Raw genomic sequence first — 18,675 nt, 5'->3', positions numbered from 1 at the left:
AAGATTTGCTGTTAACTAGGTAGCGGTGCCACCAAAAGTTGCGATGTACCTAAGGCTCTCTCGTTCTGATAGAGTGCAATTTGCTGTTTCCATGCTCTGGTTGTTTGCTTGCTTGTTGGCAAGGATGTCACTCTCTCCCAGCCATGGAGCCAAGGAAGAATGCCCAGGAAAAGCAGCTGCTCTAGCGCCCAACTTCCTCAGCCCAGGGCACTGGCAGACCAAGCGAAAAATTAGGTCAGCTTAGAAAGCAGAGACCTGAGAACGAAGCAGCAAACTAGCAACTAAGTAGTTGTAAAAGCAGCCATTGCTCATTTCCAGCTGAAAGCACTAGGCTGCCACTCGGATGTGACCCAGTAAATCAGAGCTGTAACCATCTTCTCTTTGCTCGGAGAAGCAGCAAAAGTGTGTTCAAATGTGTGCGCGCATGTGCACTAGGGATCTCAAATTTTGTTGTGGAGGGAGGTAGGAGGCCTGGCTTGTTCGTAGAGTCCTACACAAATTGTATTAGCATTGGAAAATTAGCATGCCATTTTAAGTGACAACAAAAATCCCATCACTTGGGACCAACCAAGCCTCCTCTTCGCCAAAAAAACAATTTTTTTTTGGTTTTTTTTGTTTTGGTTTTTTTTATATAGAAGGTTTTAATTGCTTCTCTTTTCAAAACAGGAGAAGAAACCCAAACCCCACAATTCCTCCTGAATCCAAGGAGTTTAGTTTTCTACACAAACAGCTTCTTTTCTTCTTCTCTGCAGTTTCCCATCTTTACCTGGAATAGCTATCTGAAATCCTCTTGGCCTTAGCACAGTGCGTGGAGTGTGTGTGTTTTTTTTTTGTTTGTTTGTTTTGGGTTTTTTGTTTTTTTTATAGCTTCTCTAACTGAGCTGATCATATGGCGCGCTGGACGGTTATAGGGAGGGAGTTGCTAAGATTAAAAAAATTAAGTGGCAAAGAGAAGTTTGTGTGAATGGATAGATCATTTTATACAAAATGTTTAAGTTTGTTAAATGCATCCCCCCCCCACCCCCACCCCAGAGCTCCCCCAGCAAGACACCGCCTGAAAAAGGGACTTGCCACATATCCTGCTATGTTGGCTAGAACACAGTAATGGCGAGGCTCCAATTCGTTAGGGCTTCAACAAAGACAAAGAACTTGAAGTGGCAGTGGAAAACAGAGAAGCCCTGAGAGCTGCCCTGGTCTACCTGCGTTGGCAACAAAGCAAAGACCATGATGAACCAATGGATCTCACCATGGATATGTCTGCCATGATCTGGCCCAGAAATTACAAATCAGGGATGCACTATCCTACCCTCCTACTCAAAGGAAGATGTTGAAGTGCATTGCTTAGTTCTGCTGATATTGCAGATCCAGCAGCAGGGCTGATTTAAAGAGCAGGGACAAGAGAGGAAGCCCTCCATTCATGTATAGTACCACCATTTGACACTGGTAATAGATCCATGGAGTTGTCAGGATCTTCACTGTCTATTTGTACATGTTAACTTGCATATCACTGTGCCAACAAAGGAGCATGGGACCAAGAAACAGTTCCAGCCCTGAAGCTTTTACAAAACCTCAAGATTACGTAAGTTTATTTTGCAATGCCTACAAAAATGATGTCACTGGTTTGAAGGTCACTTAGGAGAGAGCACAGGGAAGCATCTGACTCAACCAGCTTTGTTATTCACCTTTGTACTGCATGCCAAACAAGTGTACTTCTGCCTATCCCTTGCGTGCTATGAGTCAGGCCTGGCCTATTAGAAAGCATGACCTGATGACTAAATTAACTTGGAATCCATGTAACTGCACTGGGGCAAAGACAATATAGACACACTTACACAGATTTAGCTTACCTAAACTGGCTTACATATGTATAAATCAGGAGGCTGCACCAGTTTGAATTGACTTAGTTACATTAACAAAAATCCTTCAGTCCTGCCCTTAAAGTATGGTCCTGCCCTTAACCAAAATCCTGTTTCATAACTGTGTGAAGTTCTCATCTATGTTATGAGCCACATTGCATCTCTTTGCAATTACTCTGGCTGTAAGTTGTAAATGGGAGCACAGGAGAACCTGTTTCTTTTGGAGGAGCAGGACAAGGGAGAGGAGGTTTCCCTTGCTTTATGCTGTACATGTGTTGCTGGAAAACAGCGCATAACTCAAATTTGCATAAAGGGAACCCACTTTACAATGTAACAAATAGGGGTACATTACAAGACATTGACTGTACTGATCCCCAGACTCATATCTACCACTTTTACAAGACAATTTTGGTACTCACCAACAGCAGACAGTACACACAAGCACAGGGCACTATCATAATGGGGATGGCAACTACAGAAACATGCGTCGCAGATGAGCAAAGAGCACAGATCCACACAGGAGATTACATTTTGGTGCATGTCACTTCCACAATGCGCTGGACAAAGCAGATGACTGCGGGCCTCCACCACACCAATCGCATAAGAGTGAATTTACCTCGCATATAATGAATTTTTGGTATAAAAAGGGTCATTGCGTAAGAGTGAATTTGCACATACAGAACTCGCATAAAGCAAGGGAAACCAATGCAAACACACAGACTCTTCTGGAATGTAACAAAGTGTCTGAGTTGGCATGCTGAAGGACTGGCCTTTATAGCTTTACTCACCATCACTAAAAATGCTGAGCATGTTTGAGAGCAGAATCAATTCTGGAACCCTAGGACATTATGATTTAGAGTTCTGACTTCTAGCAGGGCTCCACACTTTTTTTTTTAAATCCATACCAGACAGATAATTTGACTTACCATCCTAAAGCTAGAGACAGATTTGCAAGACACATTTGCAAAAAAAAATAAAAAGAAAAACAAGGGCTGCACCTTGATAATTCATAAAACACCTAACCCAGCAATAACTATCATCTGATGTGGCAAATGTTCTGGCCTACCTAGACCAATAAAATCTTAAGTACCCAGAAAGGGGTTTGAAGGTAACAGAAGCAGCTAGTTGAAGGTGACAACCATAAGATTCAGTAGAAGCCAAATCTATAGCATCAAGTTCTCATCTAGACAAACTCGCATCTGGTTAATTAAAACTGGTGCAAACCTGATATTTCATCTGAAGTACTGCTTACCATTGAACTCAATCCTAATCTAATAATAGTCAAAAACTTGTGGCTAAGGAAATATAAACCTGATTTGACTAACCACTTGATACCAAAGGTCATTTGCTCTATAACAAGCAACCAAGCCATTTTAAGCAAGATTGAGACACCAGGGAGAGGCATCCATTCCCCTAGGAATACAAACAGATTCATGATTGACTGAATTATTTGGCTGGACCAATCCAGTTTTAGAGACAGAGTTGAGAGGTTTTTTGTCTGGCAAAGCCTACTTAAAGTCTGAGACTAATTCAGGACTTGGGGCATACAATATCCAAGAAGGTCAAAACAAGATTTCACCACACAATAACATTACACATGGGGCAGGGAGGAGGGAAAACCTCCTACTAAGAGGTTGCAATCTATATTCAAGAAATGCCAGAATTAAGGCTACTTGTACAACCTTATATTTGGCCAAATTTACATATACATATGCTTATTACTTCTCCCAGAGGACTTTAATTCAGTCCACAGGATCTCACTTAAGTGTACAATTAACCAAATCAGGTCAGATTTGTATCCCTTCTGTGTCCCGCCCCCCCAACTCAAGCTGGTTTCTAGTTAGTCTTCCTGCCCAGTATTCTTAAATCTTTGAATATGCTAAACTCATCTGACAAGTGCTGCCCCCTCTCCACCCCCCACAGCCAACTAGAGTCCAGTGCCTAGCTTTTGCTCCTCAACTCTCCTTGCCCACCCACCCCCAACCATGCCCTTCCCCTGGGCTTCCCAGTACAAGCCGTTCTGCCCAGTCAGTTAACATGCCTTTCCTTCTACCCCACCCCTGACCAGTTGGATATTTTATCCCTGTCTACTCCTTATCCACACCTTTGAATGTGAAGGAGACAAGAGCTGGGCAAAGCGGATGCTTTCTTGCCCATACTGCCTGGATGCCATCAAGGAAGGGCTGGGAGAGAAAGGGGCAAGGAAAGAGGGTCATTGCGTGCATGGGTGACAAAGGCTTCCCACTTATTTCTGGTGCCCAGCCCACAGCATCAATTAAAGGAAATACCCTTCTGAGATGCTGTAGCCCTGGGCTGAAGAATGATATGGCTCCAAGGGGATGCTGTATGCAGTATATTAGAAGCTACAGGAAAAGAATCGGGGGGCAAAAACACTCTGAATTCTTCATCTCTGTGAGAATTTGCCCAAAATCCTTAATGCTAAAGTATTGGGACTTCAGACATTTCCAAAAAGAAAATAATTTTATTTTGTATACACTGAAAAGCCAACGCCTTTTCCCAAACTCTCATTCTCTGAAAATGCTGCATGCTCCAACTGATAAATTTTCAAATTACTAGTTTGGCAAAAAGAAGTCAAAACTAAATGAATGCTGCCCTAAATGGGAGGTTTCAGCCCCCCTCTAAAAATACTAGAGTCCTGCTTTGTTCACATAGTAGGCATGGAGATGGAACAACTGACAAATGCAAAGCCTATACTTTAGTCTAGCCTCCACTTGCGAAGTCTCATCCCAGAGACGCATGGCAGCTGCAGTTCAGAATAGTTTGGTGTTCTTGTTCACAGCAGGGCTTAAAGAAATAAAACAATACTGAAATCTAATGGGTCACATTGGACTTGTACTTACTTTATTTAAATTGCACACAGATTGAAGGGATGCTCTTTAGCAACATCTGTTAGACCTCTCACCAGCATTTACCTACTTTTATGGTGTTCACCATTTACCTCCCAGCCTAGTTCCAAGCACTAATGAAATGTCTCCAGGCTTTGATTTGGCTTCTTGGCTACTTGGCCATTAAGTGAGGGGAAGAAAGAAAAATCGACTACTCTTCCAATTCGGTACAGCGCAGGAATAAAGAGCCAAACCTAGTCAATATTCCATTTGGTTCTTTTATTAGCAGAAGTTAAGAATACAGCAAGTAATGAGATCCCATCTCACATGGAACCATCACCACAAACCCCAACCATCAAAAACCCCAGAATGTGCTTCATTGCTTCCAATAGTAAGCAATTTTAAAAAGAAAATACTGAACAAGGCCACTATTTAATGGGGAAGGAAAGAAGCTGTAAGTCCTAACTATTCTATGGCAATAACCTGCACACAGAGCAAGCAAGCCTCTGACTGCTGAGAGTAAGGCATTCAGGCGCCAACCTGGGAAGAGTTCTCAGCAAGCACTACAGAAAAAAAGTGCACAGCTAGGCTGTTCTTTATTGGAACACACAAACCTTTTAGACAGAGAGAGGGACTGACTGGGTTAAGAATAGCAGGTGGACTATTGTGTTTTTGTAATAGTTCTGTGCTGTGTAGGACCAGGTCACAATGTCCCTTCAGGGAGCGAGCATGGGATGAGCCAGGATGGAACCTGCCACTTCTGCTGGTATTGATACAGAGGTACCCCAAAGTGCTTTACAGAACAAATCTGATTCTGATATGTACCACTGCTGTCTCAAGTGGCAGAGCACACGTGCTGCTAGGTAGCCCCATGAATCTCTCTTATAGGCTCCGATGCTGATTAGCCCTCTTTCAGGAAAGGTATTAAGTTAATACTGCTCTATTTCAGTTCAGCATGACACTAGTGCATGACAAAAATGTTTCCTCCTATCTTATTGTTGGCCAGTATGGTGATCCTATTGAGAACGTGCCCTTCCTACAAGCTCCAATGCAGCACCTCTTTTATGGCCAGTCTTTAATTTTGACTTCCTTTTTGTAGGAAATGTTAAGGAACGGTGCAAGTAATCAAGGCATCCCACTTCTAATCAACCCCATTAAGAAAAAATAACCCCTTAAAACATCCATTGATATCCTAGGATCCCAGAAGTGCTTGTTAGTCAAATCTCTGCAATCCAAGGTTTTTACTTGCCAATTTGAACTTTCACCCTTAAAACATTTTTTTGAACAGTGTTCTATTCCTATTGCTTTGTGAACCACAACAACATTTTAGGAGCCAGTTAAGCCATTTAAGTATGAGGTAATTGGTTTGAATTTTCAGCAATTTGACATTCATTACAGGAAACACCTGACCCTTAAACTACAAGAACTGTTTCATCCTAAGACTTAAGAAGATTCTCCAACAATCTGCCCTGGCTTCTGACTGAGGGCCAGAGGTCAAGCTACACCACCCTAACAGAGGGACTGGTATGCGTCTGCTCCAAAGTCATTTCATTTTTCTTCGAGTTAAAAAAGCCAACAGTTCCAGAACTGTGACTGTTACTGTGACTGGACCTGGAAAGCGGGCAGTGAGCAGGGCTTCTTGCAGATTTAAAAAGCCCACAAGATCCCACAAGCACAGGGAGCTCTGCACATGTGAAGGTGTTGCTCCTTTACCTGCAGCAGCCCATCCTTCACCCCGTACCTTTGCTCCCACAGTCTACTAACCAGACAGCTGATAACTCTTTGACAAGCGTAACTCCTACATATTCAGACAAAAAAAAAAATCCCACCAGAGCAGATCCATGAATGGTCACCAGAAAACTAGCCAACAGAAACCTTTCCACACAGACAGGCACCCATGGAGTCAATTTGTTTACTATATCACACACTTATCCCATAGCATTTTGCTTCACGTGGCAAGAACCCCTGCAAATTAGGTTTCAAGTCCATAATCCAAAAAACCCACAGAAGCCAAATAGCACAGAAGACAACTGTCCCATATAGCTGGACAGGGCTCAGATGTATTCCAGTTCCTTGAGTAGCTAAACTTACTAACACTGACTTCAACGAGAGCTCGATTAAAACGTAGGCATCTGATCTTTTCCAACCTTTGTGCACATTACTGAGCCTGCTGCACCCCTGGTATAAAATATTACTGAGCCTGCTCCAAATTACAGGCAGAATCCCAGATTTCCTTGAAGCTGGCATAGACTGGCCAGAGTCAGCAGGACCCACATGTCTCACTCCTGAGGATTTTACCTGGTCCTCTCTTGCACTTGTTTTGTACAAAATTGAAACAGTGTGTGGTACTTGCAAGTTGCATTCTCTACAAAACCCTTTTCTCCCCAACCCCATTTGTTTAAAACATTTATATAAATTTTTTTTTTTTATTTAAACACAAAGTTAGAAATCTTATTTACAATTTTTTTCTCCCAAAAGAGCATAATCTAAAATCAACCCCCCCACCCCTTGAAGAGGCTATAAATCTTCTTATTCTAGATTTTAAAAAGAAAAATGCTAAGCTGTCCCACCCATCTTCTACAAATAAATATGGCATTGAACAGAAGCCGATTCGGAAAGGGTCCTCTGTAGCTTGATCTGTAGATCCCAAGAATAAAGTTAGGGTTTAAGAATTTCCTGGTGTTCAAAATGATTCACACTCCATTGTTTGAGGTATACATTTCTTTGTTAGTCAGAATCCCCACAAAGCTTCCGTGCCCAAGTAGGCAAAGCTCAGATTCTTAGGTATTCACTTCACTAGCTAGTTAGCTTCAACCACACTTGTGGTCCCATTTTGGTTTTGACCCTGGACGGAAGGCTGGTTTTACTGCATCTGTTCCTCCTCTGTGCAGCCTCCTCCAACTGTGAAGCGGAACTCTTGAAGGTTCGACACACCATGGAAATGCACAAAGGCTCCAGCCACTACAAAGATGTGAAACAGCTGATGGGAGTGGAACTGTGGAAACAAAACATCACCATTCAGATAGAAATATTTGGAGTTCCAATGCCACCCCTTTTTCTACACAGCCACATGTTAGGCTGAAGCACAATGCCATGCAGCAACAGGATCTTATCAACTTGCTGGGCTATGCAATGCAAAGTCTCAAAGCCCATCCCTATCATCTCATTAATTAGAGAAAGAGACAACTGTCTCCTTTGTCAGCCAAGCATGCTGAGACCACGGGAAGTATCTCCTTAAGTACAAGTACTAGAATTGCTTACTGTGAGTTAATCATGTTCCAATGTACTATAAACCATTCTGTCGCATCCATCTTTAGTATCACACCAAGTCGTTTCCAGTTCCCAGGACAAAGGCCTTAAATGTTTCTTAGACCCGGATTGATACAATGCCTGCTGGGGCTAGTGACATGGCCAACCTTACACAAGTGGATAGGTACTGGAACTCTTCTGGTCCTGGGCATAATCTCACCAGTTGATTTTCAGAAAAGAACGGTTCTGGTTGTTCTCTACCGCAGAGGAAGCTGGGCAGAAGTTGAGTAAACAAGTGTGTTGGGGTCTTTTTTAATATTAAAGTCTGAAGTTTGGTAACTTCAAATCTAGGATATGAGCAAGTGATGGAGAACATGATTTGAGTACAGCAGAGTAGAAAGCATGAGGAAGTGAAACAACAGGGTGCATTTCCCAGTCTGAAGTGCCAATACAGGCAATAGGCTTAGATAGCTTCTGTGCGAAATATCAATTTACAGTCTCCCCGGAAAACTTGGGGAAGTGACAGGCACCTGTCAGAACCTCAGTGGAATGATACAGTACCAGAGCATACCTTCAAAAGAAGGAATTCAACTAACAATACATTGTTGGCTTTCCAATAGTCTAGCACACTCATCTTGACCAGATAAAGAAGTCTCAAAGAGCAGCTTTTGCACCAGTTTTAGTGGCTGAAGCTGGAGAAAAAAAAAAAAGCATAACAAGTACTCCAGCCCTCAGTATAACAAGCTGACGTGCCAGTTTCTGAATCCAGACTCACCCAGATATCACACTTGCCAGGGAAGAATCTCTCTGGAATGCGAGCAGCATACAGCGCAGCACCAGTAATGTACAGGCACGCCATTAGTGCCAGCCAGCCGATCTGCCCCATTGTGGCCGCCTTCAGTAGCCCCTCCGAGATGACAAAGTGCAGGGTGGGGATGACGCCACTAAGACCCAGACCCAGAAATACTCCTACGAAGCAAGGAAAATGGGGGAGAGTCAGGTTTGGTCATGGCAATGAACAGCAATGAACAGCAAAATCAATATCCCCAATAGAGGTACAAGATGGAGCAGTTGAAGCAGAATGTCCCACGCAAGGCAGCAAGCTTATGTTGTCAAACTGTTCATGAATATGCAAAGGTCCTTTATACAGCAGTTAAATGATCAGCAGCTCCACTCACTATATAAAACAGGTTGCGTCTCACTTCACTTTAGTGTCTCTACATCCAGGCAATGCGTATGTCAACTTGAGGGTTAAGAATTCTTTTCAAGCAGATTAAAGCTCCTGGGCTGTAGATGGCGCCTAAATCCCATAAAAGGCTCTTCTGCTACTGAAAGACCATGGTGGAGAGTGACAAGAAAATGGAAGTGACCAGTACAATACACCATGCAGGCAATCCCAGGAATGAGCGAAGCAGCAGCAGCTGAGGCTGATCTCTCTCTGTAACTTGAGAGCAGACCTTGGCTGTTTGAAATAATACTGTTTTCTAGAACTCTGAGATGTGGATAATAAAATGGGAAGTTATATCTGCCGTATGGTTTGTTTCGAAGGTTGAATTCCTTACTGTGTTTGATAACTCAGCTTTCCCAGACATAAAAAACAGTACCTAGGAGCACACACCAGTTTTATACATCTAACAGATAGGAAACATGGACTGGTAAGAAATCTAGCTGACCTCAAAGTCTGCAGGTCTCCCTCAACTCACCACTTCAGAGTACTGAAGCAGCGTTAATCATCAGCATTCTGCTTCACCCCAGTCAGAAGGACCAAGGGCACATGCAAACAACATACAAAATCTCTCAGGACAATTGCTCAACTGCACTCAGGATTACCTACAATGTCTGCAAAGCAAGCAGGACTAGAAGCATATACAAAGTCAGAATGACCTTTCCCCAAGATCTATTTTGCAGAAAAGGATAAAAAAATTATTAGAGAAAGCTGCAAATACTTTGGTACCTCTGCCATCCTGCTCGCTGCCCCTCCCCCCACCCCTTCAGATGCCCTTAACATAGTACCCAGAGGGCCAAACTCAAAGCCAACACGTCTTATGAAAATATACCAAGTTCAGTGTCCACGAGTGGTGTTAATCATATTCCCAGACATAACTTGGCAGTGCACACTCTCCTGACAGTCAGGGTCTGTAATGAGGGTCTGTAATGAATGGTTCAATAAGAAGGACAGACAAGTCAAGTAAGAAAAAAAAATGGCTTAGATTCTTACCTGCCCGCACGCCCCGGTACTGAGGGGTTGCAAACATGTCCCACTGAGAAACTATTATGGCGGCAATGCCCAAGACGCAAATCACAATCAAGTAGATGAAACAGGGCTGAGGGTTGCAGTAGAAGGAATAGTAGAGCCATGGAACAAAACTGCCCATAATGAGAAGTGCTATGCCAGAGTAATCCAGCCTAGAATAGGAGACAAAACATATCTGCTGTAGACTGCAAACCCCCAAAATTCTTGTACCCAAGTGCTCTGCTGCTTATTTTAAGAGTCCATGTTCCCTTGCAAAATGGGGTTTTTCCTTTGCAGCAATTCTTGTTCAAGGAATGAATCACCTGTGGAGATCCTGCCTCCTACTGCAGAATTCAACTGAATGGCCATGTAGTCAATAAGACCATTTTGAATACTCAGATATGTGCAGTTCTCCACAGCTGGTATTCCACAGACCAAAAGGTATGAAGCATGCACTTAACAGCCCTTCAGCTTTTCTTTTGGGAAAGAGAAGGAATAGAGTAAGGACTTACAGGAAAAAGTTTCCCTCAAGCACAAAAAGGCATCTCCTAATAAACTTTATGGGTCCAACTATGGTACACAGAGAGAATATGAACGGCCCAGATTTGTTGGAGTGGCTGGGAACAAACTAACCATAAAGGTTTTACTGACTGACTGCCTAAGAAGTGATTTTTTTTTTTTTTTTTTGACTGCCATCAACTGAGGTGACTTCAAGACAAAAACGGTTCTTACCACCGAGCCAGAGCAGGAACAAAAAAAACATACCTCCTCTTTAGAACAGAGCCAGCCTGGCCATTAATGGCCGAGGTAAACCGAAATTAGAGAAAAATGGAAAGGCAAAAAGCTACATTAAGAAGCATGGGCAAACTGTTTGCTCGAAGCAGCTTCAGAGGGAGAAGAGGAAGAAGAGCTGCTGCTGCTGTTCAGGGACATCCAGCAGCTGGTACACTCCAAGTGCTACAGATGCATGATCCTACAGTGCAGGGGTGGCCAACCCATAGCATGCCAGTCACATGCAACCTGTGTGGGGCATGTGGAAGATCAGAGGCAGCAAGAAACTAACAAATAGGGCAGGGAGCAGAAAGCAGAGCAATAGATCAGGTAAGGCAAGGGGATAGCAGTTGCACTTGGTATGCCCTGCACGCTCTTTGTGGCACATCTGCCAAAAGGGTTGGTTTCTACTTGAAGTAGAAATAGATGCAACAAAACCACCCAGATTTTGAGTCACCACAGGCTTGTAACTGCTTCATGCCCACAATGTAACAGGTGCTATGCAGCACAGAAGAGCAGCTCCCCCTCCCTCTTCAAATTACTCCAAGAGAGCAGTTTTATGCCCAAAGATTTAAAATCTAGTCTGCCTAAATATTTCACTTTTCACAGCCGTCTTTCACACAAGGCTGAAAAATCTGGTTTTGATACTTTTGGTACTCTTAGGGAATGCTGGGCTGGAAGGAACTGCACACAACCTCACTGACCAAAAGTGTCTCTGCTAGAAATGCAGCTCCTATAGCAGAGCTCAAATCCCAGTCACATGTTTCAACCCAACTGTTTTCTACCTAACCTACATCTCTAATACTTACTTGGAGAAGAGCCGGGATACACCTTCTGAATGGCAGTAAACTGTGTGGAAGAGCCATGAGAAAGAAAGGCAGAGGATGGCTCCCAAGAAGAACAATCCCACAACCACTTTCTCTTGCACGGGTGCTACAAAGGACATGTTTGGTCGAAACATGTAGAAGATCCCCAGGCAGAGGAAGAACACGCAACCTGAGGTAGGGAAAAAATGAACACAGACACATGCACTTTGAAAGCTATATTTTATGGAGCTAGATTGAAAGAAATGGGGGAAAATGTCAAAGGAAGAGACCATCATAATACTACATTTCCACCAACTCTGATCCAGCCATGTATCTGACTACCACTTACATGTTACAGATGTGTGCCTGTATACCCTTTACAAATGCACCCTATTTTCATTTGTTTTAGTGGTGTCTGGGATATGGTTCAGTACCTATCAGTAGCATAGTAAGTCTGTTTTACCACTGATAATTTAATGGTAAGAAAGCCTTGATGTCAGGTGAAATACCATCCACTGCTTCCTCCACCCCCACAGAAGAGTTTGGAAAGCAGATATTCTGGCCCTCTTAGAACATTCTCCAGACTCTGGCATTCATTTGAAAAAACCCACTATCACCCAGAAAGCTTGAGCTAGAAGTGAAAATACTATTGTTTCTGGTTTTCCAGGTACATCCAGGACCTTGTATAAACTGCAGCAAGCAAGCTCAGCCCACTTAGTTCCACAGATCAGTAATCCTGCAAAATTTGCTGCTGTGGTTCATTCTGAAGGTTAAATGGTTTGCCAAAGAATACAGCTGTGCACTCATCAGCTGGAGGAGCGTAATGCTGGTTTTGTCCTCCCAAGCTCAGCTGAAGGGTTGGTGGAATATGGTCACTGCAATGCCAATTTAAAGATTAAATTTGTGGTCAGTAAACTTCTACCCAGAGCATGATAATGGAGCCCTGGGGGATAGGAGGAGGGTACTCAGCCCAAAGATACTTGGAAAGTTGCCCTTTTGCAAGTGTCATATTTCAGATGTTTCTAGCAGGGAAAGAGCAGTACCTGCATAAAATCTGAGTGAAGCAAATGGACATTTTTTGTATTGATATGTGGGAGCCTGAAGTTTGATTTTCTAGCCAGACACTCACTCCCAGTTTGACAGGGAATGGAAAAGTCTTGTAGAGACATCAAAAAATTTCCAAAGGAGGAAGAGAGAGTTGTGCATCTTCCCTTCAAAATGCAGAATGGCACTAGCAGGTCTGACAACTGCATCCACTTCTCTTTGAAATATACTGAAGTGCTACTACTTTAACACTCCCATAAAATGTTTCTTTACTCTGATATACAGTGCATATGGAGGAAAGTAGGTTAACCAAGTAGGTAAACCTTGTTCTGTCACTAAAAGAAAAATTATTTAAACTACAACCAAACAGGAAGGCAACTACATTTGTCAGACAAAAGTGCATATGCTCAAAATATTCATGCTTTGTTCCCAAATCCTCCACACACAGTTAGAGTATTGCAAAGGTTTTTATTAGTACAATTAGAAAAATGGGGCAGGAGAAGGGGAGCATAAGACATCCTTCCCCCAATAGGTTTTTTGAAAGTTGGGAATTCTCCAACATTTAATACACTCCAAAGACAAGAAATATACTTTCCAGAAGTTTGTGGGCCCCAGGGAAAGGTGAGGTGGTATCCATCATTGGTGAGTTTGCAGCAAAGGGAAAAAGGAAAGAAAAAAACCCCAACCTCTGTCTTCCCTAAACTTTGGTGGCAGATTTTTAACAAATGATGCCTTCAACCCTATCCAGCATATCACCACTAGAAGGATAATCCTGTCTAAACTCATCTGCAAGTTAAGTCCCCCAACTCTTACAATAGGCAGAATAAAAGACCAGTAACTACAGACTTCGTAGCATGATGGAAATACCTAGGAGATGTGTCCAGATGTTCCCCGTCTCTGTGTGTATTCTGAAGATACTCTTAAAGCAAGCTCGGAAGGAGGGCATTGGTGGTCTATGTCCATGCAACAAATAGTCATTGTCTTTTAGCCAGTCAGGCAGAACATCATGGGGGATGACTCGCCATCGGCCCTCCCACACCTGTAAGTTAGAGGATGTAGACAGAATGTCAAGTAATGGGATCTCTTTCCAGAATTCCCAGCCCAAGCAGAAAGCCAACTGGCCATTTCCAACTCTGTTGTAGTCCATCCTGCAGGTGCACCTACTCAGGCAGAAGGTCCCAAAGGAAAACAACTGTATTTGTAGCTGCTCTTCAGCATAGCACAGAACAAGATGCATATCTTAAAGTTGGTTTTACTACCAGCCCTGCCAGGTATTGGGGTTTTGTGAGAAGCTCCATCTACAGATGACACATTCCTTGGATCTGCCTGCCTGGCTGGGGAGGATGAGCCAGAGAAGCTTGTCAGAACTAAGAGAATCATGTAATTTTGAAGAATTTTAAACTGTTGGATTCACATTTCCATCTTGACAGTGAGAGTAGAAATGTTAAAAGCCTGGCTGTACTGTCATTCTCCTTCGAAAAGATGACAATTCTTACATTTAGCCAGCTCAGGCAAGAACCCCAAAAGATGATTTTTATTTAAATTTTTGCTGTTCTGCTCTGCTGCTCACTGAATCTGCATGATTCTGTGACAATCTCGTTCTAGAGAAAGCACAAAAGAAAATTTTCAGACAGGTTCTTGAAGGTTTGTAGGGAGGGATATGCAATTCTGAGTCAAACAGTGACAAACAGGAATTTGTGGAATCAACAGCAACACCCACCCACCAGTACAGCCTCATTATATCAAACTGCCATGGGACTGGGAGAAAAAAAAAGTTAATTAAAATAGGGTGTTTAGTATACTTGTGTTAGCAAATGTGCTGCATCATTACAGTGGGGGTGGATGGGATGTGTTTTTGTTGGGATTGTTAAAAACAGAGGTATGTTATAAATGATTTGTTATAACACAGTTGTTCTGTTCATCAGGGGCAGCTCTCCTCTCAACCCCAAATTCAGGTTGTCCATCAGGCTAACACAGACTGGGCCCTACAGCTTTAAGAGACGCGAGTCTAGGCCAGTGCTATTTACATAACATAACTACTCTTCTATTTAGGTAGCAGACTAACCCTATCCTTCTATGGAGACAAATGGCACTATGGAAGCAAACATTTGCAAGTCTAAAGGAGTCTGGAAAAAGCTGACCTTGTAAATGAAAGTGCCGTGAACTGGAAACACTGGATGCAGAGTGCTATTACTCTGTGTGTACTCACAGATGTTCCCCAAAAGGGAGGCTCCCCAGTCATGCCATCAGCTTTAGCCTGTCATTTTAGAGATGTCATCCCTATTGTCCCGTGCTTAACAATGTGTTTATTTATGGCAGAAGGTGATCCACAACCAACCACGTTAGCTGCTATCACAGTGACCTTTGGTTATCAACTTTATGCACCTGCTGTGCCTCACTTACTATTGATGCAGTTACTTAAGACACATGGCTCTTAGCTTCACTCTGACAACAGATTTAAACAGCTTTTTTTATACCTCTTACCTTGCACACAAATTCCTCCATTTTTTCCATGGCATGGTGGGCTTGTAAAAGAGGGGACATGCCCATGAACCCTTCATCTTCCTGAGGTGGTTCTTCATTGCAGTTGAATTCCTTACAGCTCTAAAAGAAAAAAAAAAAAGAAAAGAAATCATATAGAAACAGACAGTGAAAGGCAGCATATTTTGCTTATCACACAAGCTAGTAACTGAGACAGTCTACTGTACCGCACAGAGGAGAAGTCAAGAGTTTGAGACAAGAAATAATTGTATGCAAGTCCCATCTTTGAAACAGACTTGGATTCTTTTTTTTAGGTGTTCCCCAGGGTGAAGGAAGCAAGCACAAGAGTCTGGAAAAACAGTGCTATTGTATAAATTTGTGCATTTTACTAGAAGCACAAAACAAGATATCAAGCTATGTAGCCCAGTCCCCTACCCTATGTTTCAGTCCCTCTAGGTCCCTATCTTCATGCCACATGAGGTTTGGAATTCCGGTAGCCCAGGATAAACCAATATAAGCTTCAAGTTTCAAGTCAAGTTTCAAGTCTTCGACTTCAGACATCAGTACAGGTTAGGTAAACTTAGTTTTCACTCTACTGTTTAGTTGCAAAGTATGACCGCTGGACTGTTCTATAAAAAAGAGTGTGCTGCTTGCTCACATCTGCTGAACTTCAAGATGCTCCAGTAAGAACCTTGGCCATCCCGAATCTGGACACTAGTCTGAGTACTGGACTAAAAATAGGGATCCATTAAGGAAAGGAACCAAACCATCTGACCATGTTCTTGGCAAGATTCAAATATTAGTCACAGGAAACACCTGATCCCCAGAGGCCATGGGTAAGAGTAAGTGCAGGCAGAAAAACAAGGAGTCTGAACCTTCAATTAGTAAAAAATATCCTTCTATGTACTCTCAGTCATAAAAAGGAGAAAGGCATCAACAATAGCAATATTCTGTCACATTATAATTAGGAAGAGATTATAGAGACAGCAAATTAGATACATTTTGGCTTTCCAATTTCAGAAAATAATGATACGGGTCATTAAGAGTCTGGTTTGCTTATTATAAATCCTCTGTATCATCAGGGACCCTACTTCCAAGGTAACAGTCTAGAGGCAGAAGGGAAAAAGAAAAAACAAACAAAAAAAAAAAATAACCTTCACACCACTCGTTGCTTAGTAGGAGGTAAAGCAAAAGAAAGCTAAACCTTGTGTGTCCTTCAGGCATTACCAAGAAAGCTACAGAGATTTCTTGCCTCAAGGCTAACGATCTGTGACTGCATTACTGATATCCAATTTTGATTTTGTGTCTTGAAGTAATGAACAGTAGGGCTGTGAGAAACACCATTTCATTTCGGCATCTACTTTGCCGTTTTGAAGGGACAGTGTTTCGGTTTGTTGTTTCATTTAGTTCTGAAACACTGACCCGTTTCAGTTGGTCAAAACTGTTTCGCTGTTTCAACTTCTTTCGCCCATAGGCTATAATGAGGAATCATTAAAATGCCTAAAAATGTTGTCATTTGTTGCCTGATTTGGATGTAAATTGCAGGAATGGTAGCCCCTTCTGAGGGCATGAAGCCTGCCAAGTTTCAAGGAGATAGGTGCAGAGGTTTCTCAGAAACTGCACCTCAAAGTCTTGAAAGCAAAACTTGCTGGCAGCGGCAGCCTCCTGTCATCCAGCAGGCAGATCCGGGAGCTCACACCCCCGGGAGGGCTTCAGGGCTATGCCGGACTCCTCCCAGGGGTGTGGGCCCCTGGATCTGTGCCAGATGACAGGAGGCTGCTGCTGCCTGGGACCTGCGCTGGGCACAGCCCGCACCCAGCACCGGCGAAGACATGCTGCCACTGGCCCCAGGTAGCAGCAGCAGACTCCTGTCCGTCATCCAGGCACAGATCCAGGGGCCCACACCCCCAGGAGGGCTGTGGGGCTATGCCAGACTCCTCCCGGGGGTGTGGCCCCTGGATCTGTGTTGGATGACAGGAGGCTGCCGCTGCCACCTGGGACTGGCACTGGGCACAGCCTGTGCCCAGCACCAGGCTCCATGGAGCTCAGCCCGGCCGCGGAAGGCAGAGTGAAGCCCTGGCTCTGCCCACCTCTCGCTGCCAGGCTGCACTCCAATCAGCTCCACCAGCCCCATGGAGCTCAGCCTGGTGGTGGGAAGCACAGTGCAGTGCTGGCTCTGTCCACCTCCTAGCTGCACTTCATGGGGCTGGCAGAGCCAACTGGAGCACAGCCCAGAGGTGGGAGGCAGACAGAGCTGGTGCTGTACTCTGATCTGCTCCACCAGCCCCACAGAGTGCAGCCCAGTGGTGGAAAGCAGGCAAAGCCAGCGCTGTGCTCCACAGGGCTGGTGGAGACGATCAGAGCACAGCCCATGGCAGGAGGCAGGCACAGCTGGCACAGACCGCAGCCTGGCAGCAGGAAGCAGGGAGAGCCAGGGCTGCGCTCCATGGGGCTGCATAGCTGCTCAGAGCACAGCCCTGGCTCTCCCCTGCTTCCCACCACCAGACTTCTTCGAAACTCAAAATGTTTCAAGTGCCCTCATTTTGTTTCAAAGGCGTTTCAATGCTTTTTGTTTTGTTTCAATTTCTCTGTTTTCAGCTTGAAACACATTGAAACAGCTTTGAAACTAAGCACTTGGTGAAATTTCACACAGCCCTAATGAACAGTCTAACATATCCTTTTATACAAACATTTGACCAATTATTATTGGTGTTAACTTAAACTTTATTTCCTGTTTGAGTTTTCAGCTTCAAAACACTGGATCTTGTTGTACTTTGCTGTAACTTAGAAGACATTTAGCTTGTTATTCTAGATCATGTTGTTGCCTTTTAAACTTCATTGATAAGACTAACTGAAGAAACTCCATAAGCCCCATTTTTCCAACATTTTCCAGCTCTAGACTCAGTTTTCTGAACTCTACAAGTTTTCAGCTTATGACAGGCCATGTACCAACAAGTCTTCACCCAAAGCTGTATGGAGCAGTATATTAATTCCATACTCCTACTTGTTTATACAGGGAGTACAGCAGATGTTATAGCTACTGTACTGCACTGAGGGACCCTCTTCTTTCAGCTGTCTACCCTAACTTAATTCAGTCACTTTTCTCTAGAATACAGTCCTCAACCCTGTGAAATTCCTGGATATATTACCTCACATTTGGCTGTATTGAGAAGCTGCTTAATTGTACCCAGTTTACAGCAGGACCTAAAAATCATTCTGTACAAAAGAGCTGGTGTTTTTTCATTGACAATTCCCATCTCTGCATAAGTTTCACCTGCAATGATCCTGTATTTTCTTCCAGATCATTAATAAAAGTACCTTTAGGCTAAAAATCAGTCATTGGAGGACAACATTTGATACACCCTCACACTCGAGGATCTCTCTGCCAG

General features: G+C 43.4%; 1 protein-coding gene across 2 annotated transcripts in view; it reads right to left on the bottom strand.

Annotated features, from left to right (window-relative positions):
• Positions 1-4,966: 4,966 nt before the first annotated feature.
• ADIPOR2 (adiponectin receptor 2) overlaps positions 4,967-18,675 on the bottom strand; it is a 73,359-nt gene continuing 59,650 nt past the window's right edge. For both annotated transcript variants that reach the window (XM_006258287.4, XM_014609169.3), the window contains exons 3-8: positions 15,290-15,409; positions 13,673-13,844; positions 11,765-11,951; positions 10,170-10,357; positions 8,727-8,920; positions 4,967-7,697 (exon numbers count right to left, since the gene is read on the bottom strand). In XM_006258287.4, the coding sequence (XP_006258349.1) occupies positions 7,566-7,697; positions 8,727-8,920; positions 10,170-10,357; positions 11,765-11,951; positions 13,673-13,844; positions 15,290-15,409 (993 nt within the window). In that variant the 3' untranslated portion in view covers positions 4,967-7,565. The remainder of the gene's footprint in view (positions 7,698-8,726; positions 8,921-10,169; positions 10,358-11,764; positions 11,952-13,672; positions 13,845-15,289; positions 15,410-18,675) is intronic.

The sequence above is a fragment of the Alligator mississippiensis genome, chromosome 4 (assembly GCF_030867095.1).
Source record: "Alligator mississippiensis isolate rAllMis1 chromosome 4, rAllMis1, whole genome shotgun sequence".
Lineage (NCBI taxonomy): Eukaryota > Metazoa > Chordata > Crocodylia > Alligatoridae > Alligator > Alligator mississippiensis.
This window is presented reverse-complemented; position numbering and strand designations above follow the sequence as displayed.